This window comes from Oreochromis aureus, linkage group 17 (assembly GCF_013358895.1).
Source record: "Oreochromis aureus strain Israel breed Guangdong linkage group 17, ZZ_aureus, whole genome shotgun sequence".
In the NCBI taxonomy this organism is placed as follows: domain Eukaryota; kingdom Metazoa; phylum Chordata; class Actinopteri; order Cichliformes; family Cichlidae; genus Oreochromis; species Oreochromis aureus.
Genome location: NC_052958.1, coordinates 12949875 through 12968292, shown reverse-complemented (window position 1 = coordinate 12968292; position 18418 = coordinate 12949875). Strand labels below are relative to the sequence as shown.

Here is an 18418-nt window from a genome sequence, read left to right as displayed (position 1 = left end):
AAGTGAAGCTGCCTTTCTCGCTTCCTTATACAACCAAATTCAAGTCTTACACATACTTAACAATGTCTTCATGTCATGCACAAAGATTTACCCTCTATACATGCAAAATGATCCTCATAACAAGCCCCTTCTTAATAAGACTACAAATCACCACTTAAAGACCTCACCTTAGCTACAAATTGCCTGTCCTTCTGATCCAAGTTGGCTGTCGGCGCCACATAGTCTTTCCAGATCCGAACCTTGCGCTCTTTAGCAGATCTGCAAAGACAACAACAAATACAATTTAAAATAAAAATATAAAATACTCATCATTAGTCAGATATCAGGAGATATGATTTAATCAAGTGACTAGAAATATGCAGTTGGCTGGAAAACACTAAAAACAGCTGATTAAATAGAATTTGGCTTGTGTCAAAATCTATTTTCTGTTGCGTACCGTTCAGCAGCTCTCAGTTTTTCAGCTCCCTGGGTGTAAACAGCCATGGACCAGTCCACACAGCGTGCAAACCCTTCTTTCAGCAGGAGTTCTGTGATGTTACCATTCTGAGACAAAATCAAATGAGCACGGTCAAAAAAACCCAAAAGGAATAAAACGAAAAGCCAAGAATGAACAATGTCACCACTAGGTACTGATTCCAGTGTTTTACCGGGTGAAGGATGGTGCCCAGTATGATCTGGTTGGGGCAGCTCTCCAGGATTATTTGAACGTCTCGCTGAAGAAGACGGGATTCTGTGAAGAATCTGGCCTCTGCTGCAAATGGCTCTGGCGTTTCTGTACCATCTGCTTCCCTCTTGAATGTGGGACACTGAGAGGAAGAGAAACAGAAAAAGAAATATAGATTACCCATGCACTAATCAGTGTATGTTTTCCAAGTATTTGTGCATTAAAATGTATAACTGATTAAATACACTTTGCAAGAAACTCTTTTCACTGTGCCTGCCGTCCTCTTAACTGTTGTCACCTTGATATGCATGTTATCTCTATTCTTCTCTGGCAAAAGCGTGGCAAAATACCAGACAAATATAAGCACCATGGGCGAGACAAGCAGACAAGTCTTTGAACAATGACACGAAGAACACCTTGAAATGAATGAAATATCTTCAAGTGGGGGATGAAAAAGATTATTTATCTTAAGTGATCCATTGGCAAAGCTGGACTTGATGAAAGAGACTGATGGGCAAATGTGCAAGAACACCACTGCTAGAATAAACAGACTAAAGGAAGTGACAGAAAGAGGCATTACTTATGTAAAAAAAATAAATATATAATAAAAGAGGGTGGGGGTTTGGAAGGAACCGTCAAAAACCACGAAAAAAAATAGCTGTCTGGCTTTTATTTAACTACATGTTGTTACTTCAATATCCTAGCAAAAACTGCAGAGACTAAATTGTTTAAATTGCAGAAAAAAATCAAATAAAACCACACTATGTAACATGTAATTGTATGTGCAGCAAATAATGGTGGTTACCTTAACACCAGACAGCATAACAGTGACCAGATAGTAGTCTGGGAGCAGCAAGGCACGAACAACACTTCCGTCCCGCACATGCTCGATGATGGCTAAAGGGAGAAAAGATAACATAATGTAAAATCATTCGAGGGAGGACAGATTGTGTGTCAAATTATGATGTGCTTAAAGACCTCAAGCTCTTAAAGTTAAACGTAACTGTTATGGACTACACAAAACTAAATCACACAACTGCTGGCTTAGGAAAATGTCGAGTTTAAAAGACGGAAATATAGGAGTGAATTATTAGTGATCCAAAGTGCAATCCAATTGCTTTCAGAAAGCTCACCGGGTGACTGTTATTGAACTCAAAACAGGAACCAGCCAAAAACAACGCAATGATTTAATGAACAGTGGGACTGAAAAGAGTTGTCCTCTGAGAGGAGAAAGTCACAGACTGAACTCCACATCAAAGTCACATTTCATCCAAAACCCACTACTCTAGATTTAAAGGAAGAACACTTCCTTCTTCGTGACATCAAAAGGCTGTGATCAGTTTGAGCTCATGTTGGTTAAAACGAACTGGAATACTTTTCACACCCTTAAAAGTAACATCATGTTCATAAACCACTGCTTCAAATGATTTTGCAAAAAATATAATTAAAATGATATGACGACTTTGTGGAACCTTGGAGTCAAGTTTGACCAGCATATGTTCCCTGACACACATTTACCAAATCACTAGAAATACCTTCTTTCATCTGTGCAATGCTGTCAAAATTAGGAACATCCTGTTTCGGAGGGACGCTGAAAAACGATTCTATCATTACTTATTTGCACTGCTGTAATTCCCAATCATCTGGTTGTCCTAAAAATCTTCAGTTGACTCAACATGCTGCACAAAAAGTACTAACAGGGAAAAGAAAAGGAGATCACATTTCTCCCATATTACCATCTCAATGTTAAATTGAGAACTGAATTTAAGAGCTTTGCTCCTCACAACTCAGCTATCACAAACCTAACCTTTGGAAACAGCTTCTCATGTGAGCTCAGGAGACAGACACACTAACCTTAAAACTTTTTTCTTTGATAAAACTTGAAGTTAGGGGGCTAGGTCAGGTGACTCTGAACAATCTAGAAAGAGCTGTAAGTTCAGGCTGCAGGGGGACGTCTCATGCACATCTCCTTCACTCCATAGTGTGGTAATTAGCTTTTTTAAAAAAAATTATGTGTATGTATTATTTACCTTTTGTCTGAATTGTGGGGACTGTCTGATCATTGGCGTCTTTACCTTATAATCTAAACTCCCTTGAGATCACTTTTGTTGTTGAACTGACACTACATGAATAAAGCACTTTGACTGTGGTCAGCTTGAATGCATGCTTCATAATTTCCCAGTACATACTTCTTTCATAATTCTTTGTGTGGGGGGAAAAAAAACAAGAAACCAATTTATATGCGTTACAATAGACTTCAATGCAGGGGCATTTAATCTGGACAGGTTTTTAGGTAACTGTTAGAAAAGGAATTTCACACCTAAATAATCTTCTGCGATGGGCTCATTCAGTGTCTGAAAGGTTTCTCTCTATAGATGTGAATGTACAGGTGTTACATGCATGCCAATGGCAACAGGGAGTAGCATAAGCAGATGAGAGAAACTGGCATACCCATTTTTAAACAACTATTTTTTGTGTGTAGAATACTTCAAGTAGATTGCTGCCTCCAATTTTAAAATAGCCCTGAAATTCTCATAAATGGCAAGAATAAGAAATGAAAGAAAGAAAAAGTCCCCCTTGTTCATTTTTCTATTCAGCAGAAGGATGGTGAAATGAGCTTAACCACTGTTACCGGCAGTCTTCTCGAAATAGAGTGGCACATTACACCTCGAGTAGGTCGAGATGAGGGACCAAAGGAATGAGCTGGTGAAGAGCGAGACACTGTGTGCCTTTACATGCCATGAAGTGGATATTCAGGACAAAACATCCAAGCCCAGATCAACTGATTCCTGCTGCCTTGTAAAGATATGATCTAACAGTCTTAATTTTGAATAAGATCTGTTTTTCTGAAGAATCTTACAGATCACAATATTAAAGAAAAAGAAACAGCACTGCCCAAACTTTCCTGCTCTAAGAAAGTTATTTAGTACAACTTCAACATATAGTGCTCATGAGGCCCATGACCCAAATAAACAAACAGAGGTTATGTATGTAATCTCTTTTTAAATTTTCATGTATTGTTTTTCTTCATAGGCCAAACATTCATTTTTCAAGAGTGAGGTACAACAAGTCCATCTAAAATTCCTTACCATTGATAGGTTTCTGGTGCAAAGAGTCGACAAAGTTGCGGGGATTCTCTATGGTGTACTTGATGTTGCGGATAGTCTGCGCGCCGCCACCCTCGCTCCACAAACCCTTCTTAGAGGCCTTTGACTGGTCCTCCAAGTCACACAGTCTGGCCTGCTCTGGACTGAAAAAACAAAAACAAAAAATGAACACCCACAAAAAACACATTTCAAAATTTTGACCACTCTTAAAGTAATAAAAACTGTATGTTGCCAAATGTATATGCAAGAAATAACATCGCTAACTTTACTCTATATGAGTTTTGTGATGCAATTTTAAATATGTGGAAAACTATGCGAGAGATATTTTGCCTACTGACAAGCCCTCTATTCTATGAGAACTTGAATGCAGCCGCAGTGTGTGGGCTCATCACTGCAGGGGCAGTTGACTTTCTCTAATTTTAACAAACCGTGAGACCAAAACAAGAGACCAAAATGAAAAACTCCATGGCAACTATAAAAGATTCCCTTCAGTGAAGAAGCAATGCAGCATGAAACCTTGCCACTGCAGCGCTACTTTATATGTGGCTTCTCACCAGCCTTGAAATTTAAATGATTTCTGTTAAAGAACACAGGTGCGTTAAAGCTGTAACAGCTTGAGTTAAATATTATTATGTTACAAACAGCTACAAAGATTAGAAGGTCTTTGAGCACCATAAAACCGTTCTGACAACCACCACTGGCTCAGCTTGTTAACGAGCTGCAATTAATTTCACACTGGTTAGAGAGAGAGAGACACATTGTATTTAACAAGCAGGAAAAGGTTTTGATTGTAGACTCGCTACCCTTGTTAAGTTCAACATGCTTCTCTTATGCCGGCTGCCGATTCAAAGCTCTATACCAGTAGGCAAAAAAAAATTACCATAACAATAACTACAATTACAACAACTGACTTCTGTCATGTTGGCTTCATCGCAAATTCACAGAACTACAGCCCCAACTGGAGGGTTTTTATTCCCACACAACAAAACTGTCACAAGCTATGCAAAAGTGATTATTTAAAAAAAAAGAGAGAAAAAAAAAAATAGGACCGTATGTGCTTGCAATGGTTTTTCGCTTTGTTAAATTAAGTGCCGGTTCCAAAAAAACTGCACTCTTGTATTATTGGCAACCAGCTGATGACCAGATTACAACTGCTTAAAAATGTATCTGAGCATTTTGTGAAGCGACAATAACAGTGTTTAACAGCTCCTTCAAAAGCGGCCACGCAGCTGGCTACAAACGCCATAATTAATTCCATGCTGGCTTCCTAAATTGTGCAGCTTAATGCCATTTGAGAGGCCTCGCACAACTTTAATTATTCAGAACTTCAATTGGCCGGCGGGTTTTTGTTTTTCCAAGAAGCAAAGGCCGACCGACTGGGAGTTTCGGTCTGTGACAAGAGGTTTTTAAAAATAAACAGAGAAATTGAAAATTTTCACATCTTGCTTCACTTTGCAGAGCCAACAAAGTGGCTCGCATTTAAAATGCCACACACATAAGGACACACATATCCCCCATCTCCAGCTGTGTGCTCTTAATTGGGCTTTTGGCCACGCGCCCAAAATGCAGTCAAGTTCACTTTCCCCTCTACACTGATTTAGCTACAAACTTCAAATTGAATTGAAACAGTTTCTTGCTTACTGAGCAACAATGGTGAAACTTTTCTGTAAGAAGTCAATTTTGTTTAAGCTACTTAGTATTTAAGAACCAGACGGGAACAGAAACCTACAAAGATACAGAAAGAGAAACTAAGAATGCAATCAAGGAATGCAGACTGAAGAAAAATAATAAAGCCACAAAATAAAAGGAGAGCAACTCATAAGCAGAGATTGGTTAAGATATAGAAATAACTTCATGTGTGGAGGAAGACGATAGCAAACTTATCCATGTCTCCAAATAGACCGCTTTCTTTTTAGGTCAGCAACTCTTCCAACCAACACTACTTCAAATCAAAACAGATATTGACGGGTGAGAGAGCGAAATACTGAGCAAGACTGCTGGAGAAACAAGGGCCAAGGAGAAGCTTTCCAATTCCCTTATATTTGAACATGCTGTAGGCCAAATCTTTCATCTCCTCATGTCTCCCTTGTGCAACCCAAAATACCTTAAACAGATACAAAAATGCGGAACTTTAGTAAACGGTTCCCTCTAGTCTTTGTACAGTTCGAAGAGGTTGTAGTAAGTCATGCTCCCTGGTGTACTTGACTGGAAGGGTTCCACTCCCTGTGAACAGTGAGACCTAGAAGAAAAACAGCTTATCCCTCAGACAGTTACACCCCTCAACCAGTACTCCTCTGGGGCTCCAGTAAAAAAGAAGCAACGGGAGAAGGGGGGGGGGGGGTTGCTCTGATGGGTGGGCTTTATAAACCAATAAGTCAAGCTCCCCCCTCATCCTGTGGCTTTAATATTTCACAAGGAAAGTGCAACACACTGGAATCTAACCAATTTTCAGGGTCTAGCTTTTCTTTGTAAATGGATTACCCATTTACAAAGAAAAGCAGTCAGACATAGTGACAGAGACTAAGATGCAAAACTAAAAAGACAAGACTGATGACTGAACCCATTACAGTCCACTTATGTTTCAGCACTACAGACAGCATTTTCTATGACTGATCAAGTCAAAGCAAAAATCATTCAAATGATGAATCTGACAGCTTCGATATGAGAGTTGAACACATATTTCAATTCTAACTTCTAAAGGAGAAAAAGAAAGAAAAAAAGGGAATAGTCATAGTTTTCTTATAAATGGTGCTGGTAGCATTACAAAAATTGTCATTAAATACAGTACCATCCTAACGCGTTGTACTGCTGTGCACCAAATTTGTGAACAGGCTGAGCTGCAGCTTCAGTTTCTGAGCACATGTTTAACTGCACTGTCCAAAGCCATCATCATTATCATCAGCTCCATAATTATCACACCATAGTTTGTATGATCAATGTAGCCAGTCATGAAGAGCAATGATACTGGAGGTTAGTGCACTCGCAAAAAACTGAGGCCTCGAGTCCTTCCTGAATAATGGGTTCCCCCTTTGGCCAAATGATGCCAGCTTACACTTTAAGCATAATTTACATTAGTGCTTGTTCTAGGCCATTGCGCAGAATGCTTGAAATAGGTCATTAGTGGCAAAATAGTCACATCATCTCTGTTCATATTGGAAGATATAAATGTAGCAGCGTGAGTCAAATTGCTTGTAATGTGTGTAATGTGCAAATACTGCCACTGGGGGGGATATACAGCACTCTGTCCTGTAGCTCTGCATGTGCAAGTGTATTTAGAGAATTACTGCGTAAGGGCAATGTGGCAGAAAAGAGTTTCAGAGGGACATTGATATAGCAGCAGGGTAATGCTGCCACCATCTGGGATACTTTGGCTCCATCTCAATTCTCTACAGTCTAACTAGTTGAGGACTTATGTATATCTCCCTACGGATTTTCCAGTTTTGTACTGCAATAAGCCTTAGCAAGAAGATTACCTCATGGTGCCAAAAGTGATTTCCTCCCTGTTCCAAGTGCGAAGTGTTTAGAAGCAAATTTAACACTGACATCAAAATTACTTCAATAACACTGACTGGGCCGGCAATCTTTAAGTGGAACAAATCTACAATATCAGTTACATATATAATAACCCACTTATGGTTTGTTGTGCCAACATATGTGATTATGGCACCCTAGCACATAAAATACAACCAACTAAAATTGTACATAACATACACTCTATGCAGATGCCACCTGAAAGTTTCATGTACTGTATGCAAAAATGTTACTAGGTCTGACCTCATAGGATAGTCTATGCTACTTTTAAGTTACCAGGGTGTTCAGTCACTTTCAGCACAGCAAACATCTAAACCGCCTGCAGTCGCATCAGCAGATAAAATGCACAAGACTGGGACGGAGCATGTCTCTCGTGCATCTTTGAGATGCCGACCGTCTTGGAGAACACCCTAAGTGGCAAACACATGTACACCCTAACGTTCTACCTCATCATTTAGATAAAAACATTCATCTCTGGTATGCTTCTGATTTCCCAGTCTTAGAGCGCTGTTGTATAAACATACACACTTTTGTCCTAATGTTTGAAAGTCTGTCTACTCTTTACTGGAGCCAGTGTTATATAATGCATGTTGCCACGGATAATTTGCATGTAAGCAATGAAGCTGAAAAGACTAAAAGTGACCCAGTCTGAATGACAATGCTGTCATGTTAGCAGACTGATGATGCCAGTAATGTTTCTCTCAGTTAATAAAACAAATGGCCACATTATTTTTAAAACATCCTCATTTTAGTTTCTAGTTCCTAGTTTTAGTCTCTGCACATAGATGACATCTTTATCTTATAAAGGATATCTTATATCCATCCAGATCAAATTAGACCATGTCTTTGGAAAAAAACCCCGCATTCATTAGAATTGTGAAATTACCAACTTGGATCAGGTCTAGACCTGCTCTTGATGTCATCTGGCTGGAGAAGATTCTGAGTAATTATTTACTTTTGCTTTCACTACCAAACTAAAGGTTTCATAGACATAAAGGAGGGGTTAGACATGTCTAGTAGTCTTTGATACAACAATTATAATTAATTACCAGACAAAACAAGCCTCAAACAATATGAGCACAGAAGAAGACTGTATCAGGTACATTTCTATCTGGTCTTTCTGAACAGGCCAGCACTGCACTGACCTTGATAGACTCGAGGTACTCCTGCTACCATCACCCTGACATTCTAACCGTATCATGTCCCGAACATATGTTGTATAAACAAAACATTCTTGAAAGCAGTCGAAGAACTCATTGCGAGCGGATAGGTTTTTTTTATCTTGTTTCTGCAGGTGTGTCTTCCCTCACTCACTTACATACTGCACTTTTTAAACAATAACAGAGCAGTTTATTACTCATTATGGGTCATTATTATTTTAAAAAATTCTGAATAAAATATATATGTATATATATATTATCCAGTAAGTGTACTTTTTAAACTCTTATTATTAAACTCGGCATCAGCCACAATGCAATGGGATCAGATCCGCAGCAACACCTAAACGTGTTGACATTCTGTCCCACGAGAAGTATTCACGAGTACTGTCCAATCATGTGTCAGCCATGCCCGTGATCTCAACTACATACTTACATACTTTTATGACAATTACTTTTACACAGTTGCAATGCTATGGTGCCTTTTTTTTCTCAACATAATTAGACATAAGCAGACAGAAGCTAAATGCAAAAACAAGTATCCCAACTGGTGAAAAACTGTTTAAAATTCAAAAAAATCATAAAAATTAAAGCCTTAAAACAAACAGTAATACATAACAGAAAGAATAGAACCAAAGATCTTACTTGTTCCCTCTGAATCCTTCCCTGCGGACTGTGGCAAGGCCTTCCGACACTAAGGACTCAGCAATGTTTTCGCCTGTTGTGTCTAAAATAAAAAGAAAGAGAAAAAAAATGTATTACCAACACTAGTCTACCGTAATGTACTGTCTGAAAATTGCAAGGGTAAAAAGACAGGCAGGGCAACAGGTTCCTAGTGAGGTCCCATGAGTTAGAAAAAGGCAATGTTTTCCACATAATGACATGGCTTTATAATAGAAATACAAACTAAAGTTAAAATTTTAAAAAGAAGCATAATTGTAGTTTAAGAAATGGCACTACACCTTTCCCCAGGTAGACCATGCCGTATTCCCTGTGCATATTCTTGTATTCCACTGTAAAGCACACTTCTTTGCCGATTAGCTTCTTCCGCAGGAACTCTCTGGCTTGGAAGGCCCATGGCTACAATGCAGACAAGAAAAGGTGACATTTGACTCATCAGTAGATGTCAGTATCAGTAGACGTAAACAAATAGTAAAGACATACTGGCTCAGGTACAAATCCAATCCTTTCTTTTGGATAAAACATGTTGGGGAACCACCTATAGCTTAAACTTCCTTTAACCTCCAAGGTTCACAGCCACAAGACCAGCATAAAGGTGTGTTGTATTGACATGAAAATAGCCACACTAATGCTGGTCGCTTCTTAAATATGTCACTGAAACAATTATAAGTGTGTACTAACGCTATGTCCCTGATGCACATGCAAATGACTTGATTCATTTGGTCAATGTCTGAGCAAGTGTGCACATTTCCTTTATGTGAGAAACCAGCCAAATCAGCAAATGCAGGTCCTTTAAATTTCTTTAAGCATATGACCTGCACTTACTCTTTAATACACTGACTCAGATTTTTCCACGATACACCATTATTGGTAACATACTGACACTGTTTCTGACAAGGCTGGCTAACTTGTTTTAGGATGCTAAACCTCTGAAAGCGTAGCTAACATAGATCATAATAAATCTATATCCAGCTCAAATTCATTGATCGGTAATTACCTGCTACTTGAGTTTACAATAGTGAATAGTCTTTTTTATGCAGAGTTAATAATGGTGCTTCAAGACTCAGTAACAAGTTTAATAAACCGGTAGCAGAATATATGGTAGTAATGTTCATGATAAATAAAATGATGAATATAAGAAGTATAATAGCCAACTGTTTAATTTACCTAGAATCACCTTAAAGCCTCGAGTTGAACTATTCCTGGAACTAGCACCAGTCTGTGCAGGGTCTGTGCACCACAGATATGTGTCAAACATAAATATAAACACAAACCAACAGAACCACTCACCTCGTCAGGGGTGTCCTTACTCTCGGGCTGGCCCTGTGCGGCTCGGCGGGCCAAGGCCCCAGCTCGGATATTGCTGAGATTGATCTGACGCTCTGGGGGTGGGCCACCTCGAGGCTGACCCCGAACTATGATGGCACAGCCTGACAAAACCTGGCAAAGAAGACAATATAGATGGTCAGTTCGGTACGACAGAAGCAAAAGTACGAATATCGGTTAAAAACACCACAGATTCTGCTCTTAAACCATAATAATTTCACACACACAAAGATATGAGTAAAATCTGTGGAATTATTAAAATTGGTGTGACATTAAATACAATTAGTCAGCAAAAGAGGAAATCAACAGTGTGGATGCTAATGTGCCTGTACAATTAACGGGAAAGGAGCTTCATACTACGTTACTATGGTGACTGTCATTCAACTGCAAGGGGAGATCAGCCCATGTGATGGCACAGATGATATATATTTTTTTTAAATAAAGATAACCTCCTGTCAGGTTTGACAACCATGGCATTTACACAAATCTGAGCAAACAACCTTTATCTGCTAACTCCCCGGGGTGTCTGCAGGAAGCATCACTGGGTGTTGTTGATCTAAGATCTGCTCTAGATAAATCAAATCAAAGGTGCTCCCACTAACCGACTCCACTCCCTACGGGTAAAGGCAAAACAGAGGTGTAGCTGTAATGAGTAAGAGACAGAGGGGGAAAAAACGAACAACCCATTACTCTCTACACCCTGAATTTTCTGCCTGACTCACTGATCACCTTTCTCAAATAAACTCCTTCATTAAAAAAAACAGTTGTTCAGACTTCCTTGTCGAGCATCATATTGCATCAACTTCTTTCAGTGTTTTCAAAGGCTGTTGTTGTGATTTGGTGCTATTTAAATAAATTGAATTGAAAGGCTTGGAAGCATCATTCTTTAATAGAGTGCAGAAATTCCAGATTGGAGGACAATCTTGATATCTTCATTATAAAATTGGACATTAGTTTTTTGTTTGTTTGTTTCAGTACGGAGGTCTGTATGGGCCACAAAGGGCAATATAAAAAAACAAAAACAAAACAACAACACTAACTTATTAATTTTGTCAGTTCATTCAAATGTTAAATGATTTCATTGAAACTGTCATCATGAAAGGTGCTTAAACGGATCTGTGTGTACCAATTATATATATGAAAATTGTTTTAAACAACAAAGTAAGATAGCAGAAGTGCCCAGGCTGAAACTGAAAATACACAAGAAAAAACTGACACTGAATAAAGTTTCCCATGACTCAACCAGCACCACCTAAAAATCACATTTCAGCGAGTTAACAGAATTTTTTCTTTCAAGAAGGCAGAAGACTGTGTCTACTAAGTAACTTTCAAGTCAAAGTATGCAACCTAATATAGGGAGAGAAAAATCTGTTAACTTCATCTGCATGAAAAAAGGTCAAATTGCAATCTGGTCAGATCTTAAATAGCACAAGCCTAAGCAACATATGGACAAACATTGGCTACACACAACCGAGATGAATGGCAGATTATAGGGGGCAAGAAAACTGCAGCTACGTGTCAGTTTTCTCTGGCTGTTTTTAACCAGCACACTGAGAAAATCCCCCGTCTGTGGCTTCAGCTGACGGGACACATCAGCCAGCTACAATCTTACAATGTCTGGAGCTCCACCGTTATTAACAGACACTTTGAAGCTAAAAGATGCCTCAGCGGATCCTGCAGGAAACCGTGACAAAACTCGAAACGGCAACTAGAGGACAAGAGTTTCTCAACTTAGTTTCTACGCTAGTCTGGGAAACATTGATTAAACTAGTTTAATCTGCGCTACTGCTCAACACAAAGCGGACAATGTTTACAGACACAACGAACTTTGTTCATATAAGTAACCAGTTGCTTTAAAGTAAATATAAGTTAGCTATTGGCTAGCATAGCCGTTAGCTGAGAAACTAAACATCTGGTGTCGTTACAGCTCCCAAGTTACTAAAATGCAGTAGTCCGTAGGTAATTCGTCTATAAGAAAATGTGACTCAAACCAGTCAGTGAATTTTAAAATAACTTAATTCCAAAAACTTTGAATTTCTAAGCAAATAGTTTCCAGCTACTTATAGCTTACTATCAAGATAGCGACCATGCTAATGTTTCCTTCTGCTTACTAGCAGGCTAGCAGATTTAGTGGCGAATCGCCTAAGATTGTTATTTATACTTGTCAGCACCAGTGTCAACAGATGCATTCAACAGATAGTATTATTTGTAACGTCAAATAAGATCACTTAAGGCTATATGAGTTTTATGAGCCTTTATTAGCCCTTGGGTCCCTGAGCTAACTAGCTGCCTCCCTACACTCACGCAGTGTGCACACATATTCACGTTAGGCTCTTTACCATCTTCACGATTCCTCTTTGCAGAGGAGGAGCCGAAGCAGAGGCTGTCTGAGCTGGTCCCGAAACAGATGCCATGTCCACCGGTTTGAGATTCAACGCCGTTAACGGGTAACCAGGCAAGTGAGCTGGGACTCTGAGGTGAGTGACTGTTCTAATGAAAGCCAAGAGAAAAAGGCTGAACACCGATCAACACACACGTTATACCGGAAACACACTTTGCCACGCACGTGAAAATCCTTCCGGGTCTGGAGACCAGCGTCAATGGGAGTTAATGGAGCTGCTTCTTGACCGCGTAAGCGACTTGAAATAAAGACTTCCGGTGCAAGAGGTACGACACGTCAGCACAGTGTTACCCCAGCTACTGCTGCCTTCATGCCGTGTCGGAAAAACGTAAATTTCGTCACACACCCCCAAAGCGAAAAATACAATACATTAAAAGTTGGACGATGGAAACCAAGAATGTGTACTATAAACAATAATAACAGTGAAATAACGCAGATATATTCACAAATTTTAGCTTTAGAGAGGCAAGACTGAGATGGCTTGGACATGTGCAGAGGAAGGATAGATATACTGGAGAAAGGATATTGAATATGAAGCTGACAGGGAGGAGGAACAGAGGAAGACCAAAGAGAAGCTTTAATGACTGATCATGCAGATCTAGAGAGTGCTTTTCCATTTGTAAACACTCTTCATTTTCATCATTGTCATTGTAGTTTGGGGCTTTAATGATTTCTTTCAACTGTTCTTTTTTTTCAGAGGGGAATGAATGATTGTACAGCAAACATATTTAATGACTAAAATAAGAATTGGGTGTTTTGTTTAAACGTTAGAAAGGTTTCTTGGAGCTAATTCTAAACAACTGTAGATTTGAAGATCATCAGTTCAAACAGCTGTACATAAGTGAAAGTTACTTGGTTGTTTCACCACTTTGTCAAGGTCTGGAAGAAAACCTGGACTCTCACCCTTGGATGAAAGGAAGTTTGTTAGGAAGTTCAGGAACATCCCACAAACCATCAAAGCTCAAGGCTACCATGAACTGGAAACTGCTGGAACGCTAGGGTCACTGTCCACAGTGAGGCAAGTTTTAAACTTCCATGGACTGTATTGATCAAGAAAGGAGGCGCTGGTCCAAAATCAACACCTTCAAGCTTGACTGAAGTTTGCAGCTGCACACGTGGACAAGCCAAATGCCTTTTAGAGGAAAGTTTTACTGGTACATTGCACAAAGTGAATGGAGTAATGAAGAAGGAGGACCTTCAGATTCTTTAACTTTACCTCAATTCAAAATCTAGATGGGTGAAACTTGAACACATTAGGGTGTTCCAACAGGACAATTTTCCCAAACACATCAAAACTAGTTTTGGAATAAGTAATGCAGTCTAGCATTACGTTTCTGGAATGGCCGTCCCAAAGCTCCAGCTTCAACACAACTGAAAATCTGTGCTTAAACGTTGAGTCCATGTCAGGAAACCAACCAATTTGAATGAACTTGACCAATTCAGACAAGAAGTGTAGTCAAATATCCAGCCAGAATGTTGCCATTAGCTTGTTTGAGGGTGTATGTACATATTTAAGCCTGCATGTATAGTTTTACTGTAAAGAAACTTGTACACTACATTCTTGCTTTCTAAAGTTAAAGATGTAAGCTTCGCAATCACTTCACCCTGGAAAAAAGCAGTTCAAAGGAACCATTTAAAGCCCAGAATTACCATGACATTTATGCTCATGATGAGTGTGGATGACCACAGCTGTATTTTCCCTCTCAGTAACATGAATACTGGGCTATGCCGATGCACTGGTGTATATGTAGGCTGAGTTGTACTGACATGACAGCCTTTCTAAATAAATAAATAAAGGAGTATTATTTGAAAAAAAAATACGGAGTAAATTAGAAATTATAATCTTCCCAACAGCGATGCTGACTCCATTATTTAAAATACTTTCAGCAGTCTGCAGGATGTGCAGGAGAGTAAAAAAGTGTCTTGAAGGTAAGTTTGTAACAGCTTTCAAGGTATTGCTAGAAACCTGGACAATAACCCCATTATTCTCACTTTTCAGTATATTTATAATTCATGCATTTACGTATAATTATATATTTCATGTAAAGGTTAGTCTCTGTTATGGGCTTTTTAAAACTCACTCCAGTTAGTATTCAAGTTGGCAGGACAGTCATCCTACTCGATAGATAGATAGATAGATAGATAGATAGATAGATAGATAGATAGATAGATAGATAGATAGATAGATAGATAGATAGATAGATAGATAGATAGATAGATAGATAGATAGATAGATAGATAGATAGATAGATAGCGGTCCAAAGTCAGAATCGTTTAGGTAAGTAGTGTAAGTAGTGTGTGGTGATATTAATGTAAAATCCACATGAATGGGAGAAACTAACATTTCCGAACCTAACATTGCCTCAAAATCGGTCAGTGCTTACTTCCCCTGTCAGTGGTTTTAATGCTGTGTTTGATTCATGTATATCTAATTTCAATTTGTATTCATCTTCTTGTATGTCGTGTGTACATATATAGTACACATTTCACGTGCATTTTACGCGCTATAAATAGTATCACCAAGTCTTAAACCTGGTAGTCTTTACTGTTTTCACATGTTTGTATGTTCAGGTTAGTCCATCAGTGATTGCAAGAAAAGTTTTTACTAGCTTGTTGACAGCTAAATATTGTGCAACACACACAGGAGCTCACCCAACCATGGAACATATAAAGATTCAGCTGGCTCATTGACAAAACAAAACAAAGAGGCAGGCCAGCGCCAGAACACTGTGTTGTTGCTCAACAAAACCTTAACTGTCGTTGTAACATGCTACAAGTTTCAGTGCCTTGGACAGCTGGTGACCGTTAAATTGGAGCTGCTACAAAACCTTTGGTGCTTCAAACCATTGTGAAATCAAACCCTTTGAACTGAATCAAATCATAGAATAGACAATCTAAAAATGCTTGTATTTTTGTTGTTATTTTTAATCGTTTATGTATATTACAAAAAAAAATCAAATGTTATTGAGCATACTTTGATATGGCAAAGCTGCACAAGGTTTAAGGGGGAAAATCTAGCCTGCATTTTTTTTATATTTATCATTTTCTGTGTCCGTGCTGCAGGACACAGAAGAAACCAAGCGCAAATTGGGGTACGCAAAACTTCTATTAAAACCTATTTTTTAAAAAAAAGATTAAAAAGGGATTTATTTTCGTTTGCATGAAGTTTGGTTTGGGGATCTATGAAAATATAAAAAAAAAAAATATCAAATCCTAATAATTAAAAAGTCGGGGGTTAGGTTGCGACTAAATGTTGAGAAACCTGGTTATGTGGAACATGAAGCATTGCAAGCATGACTTACCTTGCATAAAATGTGTGAATAACGCGTGTATTTTCCAAATTTAATCTGTTAAAAATATAACCAGCATTATTTTTTTTTAGTTCCGTCAAATAAAAAATACAATCAAATAAAAATAAGCATTTAAGACACATTTACACTGAATGCCATGTTAAGACAGACTGTTTCCGTCTTTTACCCTGCTATCTGCGGCCATGTAACCGCATGCAGGATATCTAATAATGACTAAAAAAACCTTAAACAATCACCTCCATTCACAGAATGCGGGAACATTTACGATACTAAAATTCAAAAAGGTCAACATTCCTTGAATCGCGTTGCCATCTCGTAACAGGATGGAGGAAATTGACCATGGAAACGAGTTCGTTGCGCACACAGCTACTCGGTGCGCTTTGGAGAGGTTTTGGCAACCTTTTTACGCGGCTGAGTTTTTCACAGTTCTCAACGCTTCAGGACACAGTAAAGCAGTAAAGCACCAATACACAAGTTTTATACACAAGACAAAGATCTATGGCATGTAACTAAAACGTATATATTGTCCGTGGCACTATTTAAGCGCTGAAACTCACCCCTTCCCCTGGCGAGCACATACTAAAATTTACGCACAACGAAAACGTGTTGCTGTCTTAACAACACAGCATAAGTTCTTTAATTATTCTCGTTTGGCACACACTGTATGTGCAGTAAAGTACTATAAATCAATGACCACGCTGACTCGCTGGTAATAAATAGAAACCGTCGCCCTGGTCGTTCTTTGTCTCGGTTGGCAAGGAGATGATGGTGTCCAAAAATGGCTGTCCTCTATCCAACCTGGCTGATTGTACACACAGTATTATTATCCTCTAACTCGTGGTTAATGTATAATTTGGGCCATATGGCATTTTAAAATCTAAGCCTTTATTTCGGTGGCACTTCGATCTGTGTGGACCCAACTAATGATTCAATTAGTCATTAAACAGACCAAAAGACGAGCCTCGTGTGGGTTTTCACATAGGCTAATATTTGCTCGTCAAATATTTCCCTTTGAAACGTTTACAACGTATTTTTATCTGCTGGCTGCCCAAGGAACATCTGTGAGGGTTGTTTTAGCCTCCCTCTTCTGCATAAAAAGAGGTCCCCCAATTGGCCCTTTCCTTGCGCCCATATAGGAGTCTATTTGTTCACGTTTTGAAAGAAAATGTAATAAAGAGACTTTGTGATGGATTTATGATTTATCAAAAGCACTTTACCATATGGCAGTCGTCATAGGAGCAGATTTCCAAATGTTTGTTTTATGAAAGGAGACCAGAGATCATTTTAATCTGAGCCACTTAACCTAGGAGAGGATGTTCAAGTCACGTGACCCACTAAAGTACGAGAAACACACTGATGTTGATCATGTAGTTTCTTTGAAAGAAGACACTCAGGTCTGTATTTTCGCTACATTAAGACGAGCCAAAGCAGAAAAGAGAAGAACTGAAGTGTGTTGCGCTTAAAACTGTATTGTCTAATTAAGACTGCAGGCAGCTACTGCGCAAAAGCAAGCTCTTTGAGGTCCCAAGCTTGGATATTACTCTTTTGTGTGTCAGCTGCTGGAGCAGTGCACGGGGTACTAGACATTAAAAACAGACTTAATCTATTTGTTTGTGACGCTTTAGATGATCATACATTGCCAAGAAATTTAGTAAAGTGCGCTCAGGTGGCATCTGCTTTGCCCAAGTGTGCAGTGTGTAATATCCCACTAGTAGATGGTGCAAAGATGCTGACATGATGTGGGGGTAGGTTATATCTGATTGGATATTTCACACTATGACATGTCTAGATGTTATTATAACAACAAAAACTGAGATCTAATTTTGGCTTGCTGGGACGCTTTGTGGGAAATTCTTCTACAAAATACATTTCCATCACTCACTTGGTCTTCCCCAGTCTGCATTTGCTTTTAAAATAGGCTGCTTGAAACGTTCTTTGTGAATCGCCGAAAAGGATCAGAATACAAGTGGTTTTAAAGCTAGGATATTGTTCTATGTCCTAAGATTCTGGCCGCTTAAACGCACCAACTTGAAGCACATGTCCAGCCTTTAACACCCACATTCTCTTTCAAAGCAGTAAACTATTTACATTTCAGGAATCAGATCACCACGTCATGTTGAGGTGTGTAGGTCTATAAATTGCTGCTGATGGGTGGGATTCCTCTCACTGTCACCAGACTGGTGTGGCGTTACCGCGACAATTTCATTACTTCTAATCTATCACATTCTTCACATTGCAGT

General features: G+C 38.9%; 1 protein-coding gene across 2 annotated transcripts in view; it reads right to left on the bottom strand.

Moving 5' to 3' along the window:
* The window catches only part of snd1 (staphylococcal nuclease and tudor domain containing 1), a 171731-nt gene extending 158695 nt beyond the window's left edge, over positions 1 to 13036 (bottom strand). The window contains exons 1-9 of one of the 2 annotated variants that reach the window (XM_031758705.2): positions 12806 to 13036; positions 10431 to 10580; positions 9422 to 9539; positions 9105 to 9186; positions 3754 to 3914; positions 1470 to 1561; positions 648 to 806; positions 437 to 543; positions 168 to 258 (exon numbers count right to left, since the gene is read on the bottom strand). In XM_031758705.2, the coding sequence (XP_031614565.1) occupies positions 168 to 258; positions 437 to 543; positions 648 to 806; positions 1470 to 1561; positions 3754 to 3914; positions 9105 to 9186; positions 9422 to 9539; positions 10431 to 10580; positions 12806 to 12880 (1035 nt within the window). In that variant the 5' untranslated portion in view covers positions 12881 to 13036. The remainder of the gene's footprint in view (positions 1 to 167; positions 259 to 436; positions 544 to 647; positions 807 to 1469; positions 1562 to 3753; positions 3915 to 9104; positions 9187 to 9421; positions 9540 to 10430; positions 10581 to 12805) is intronic. The other variant, XM_031758697.2, reaches the window with a different exon arrangement.
* Positions 13037 to 18418: the final 5382 nt, after the last annotated feature.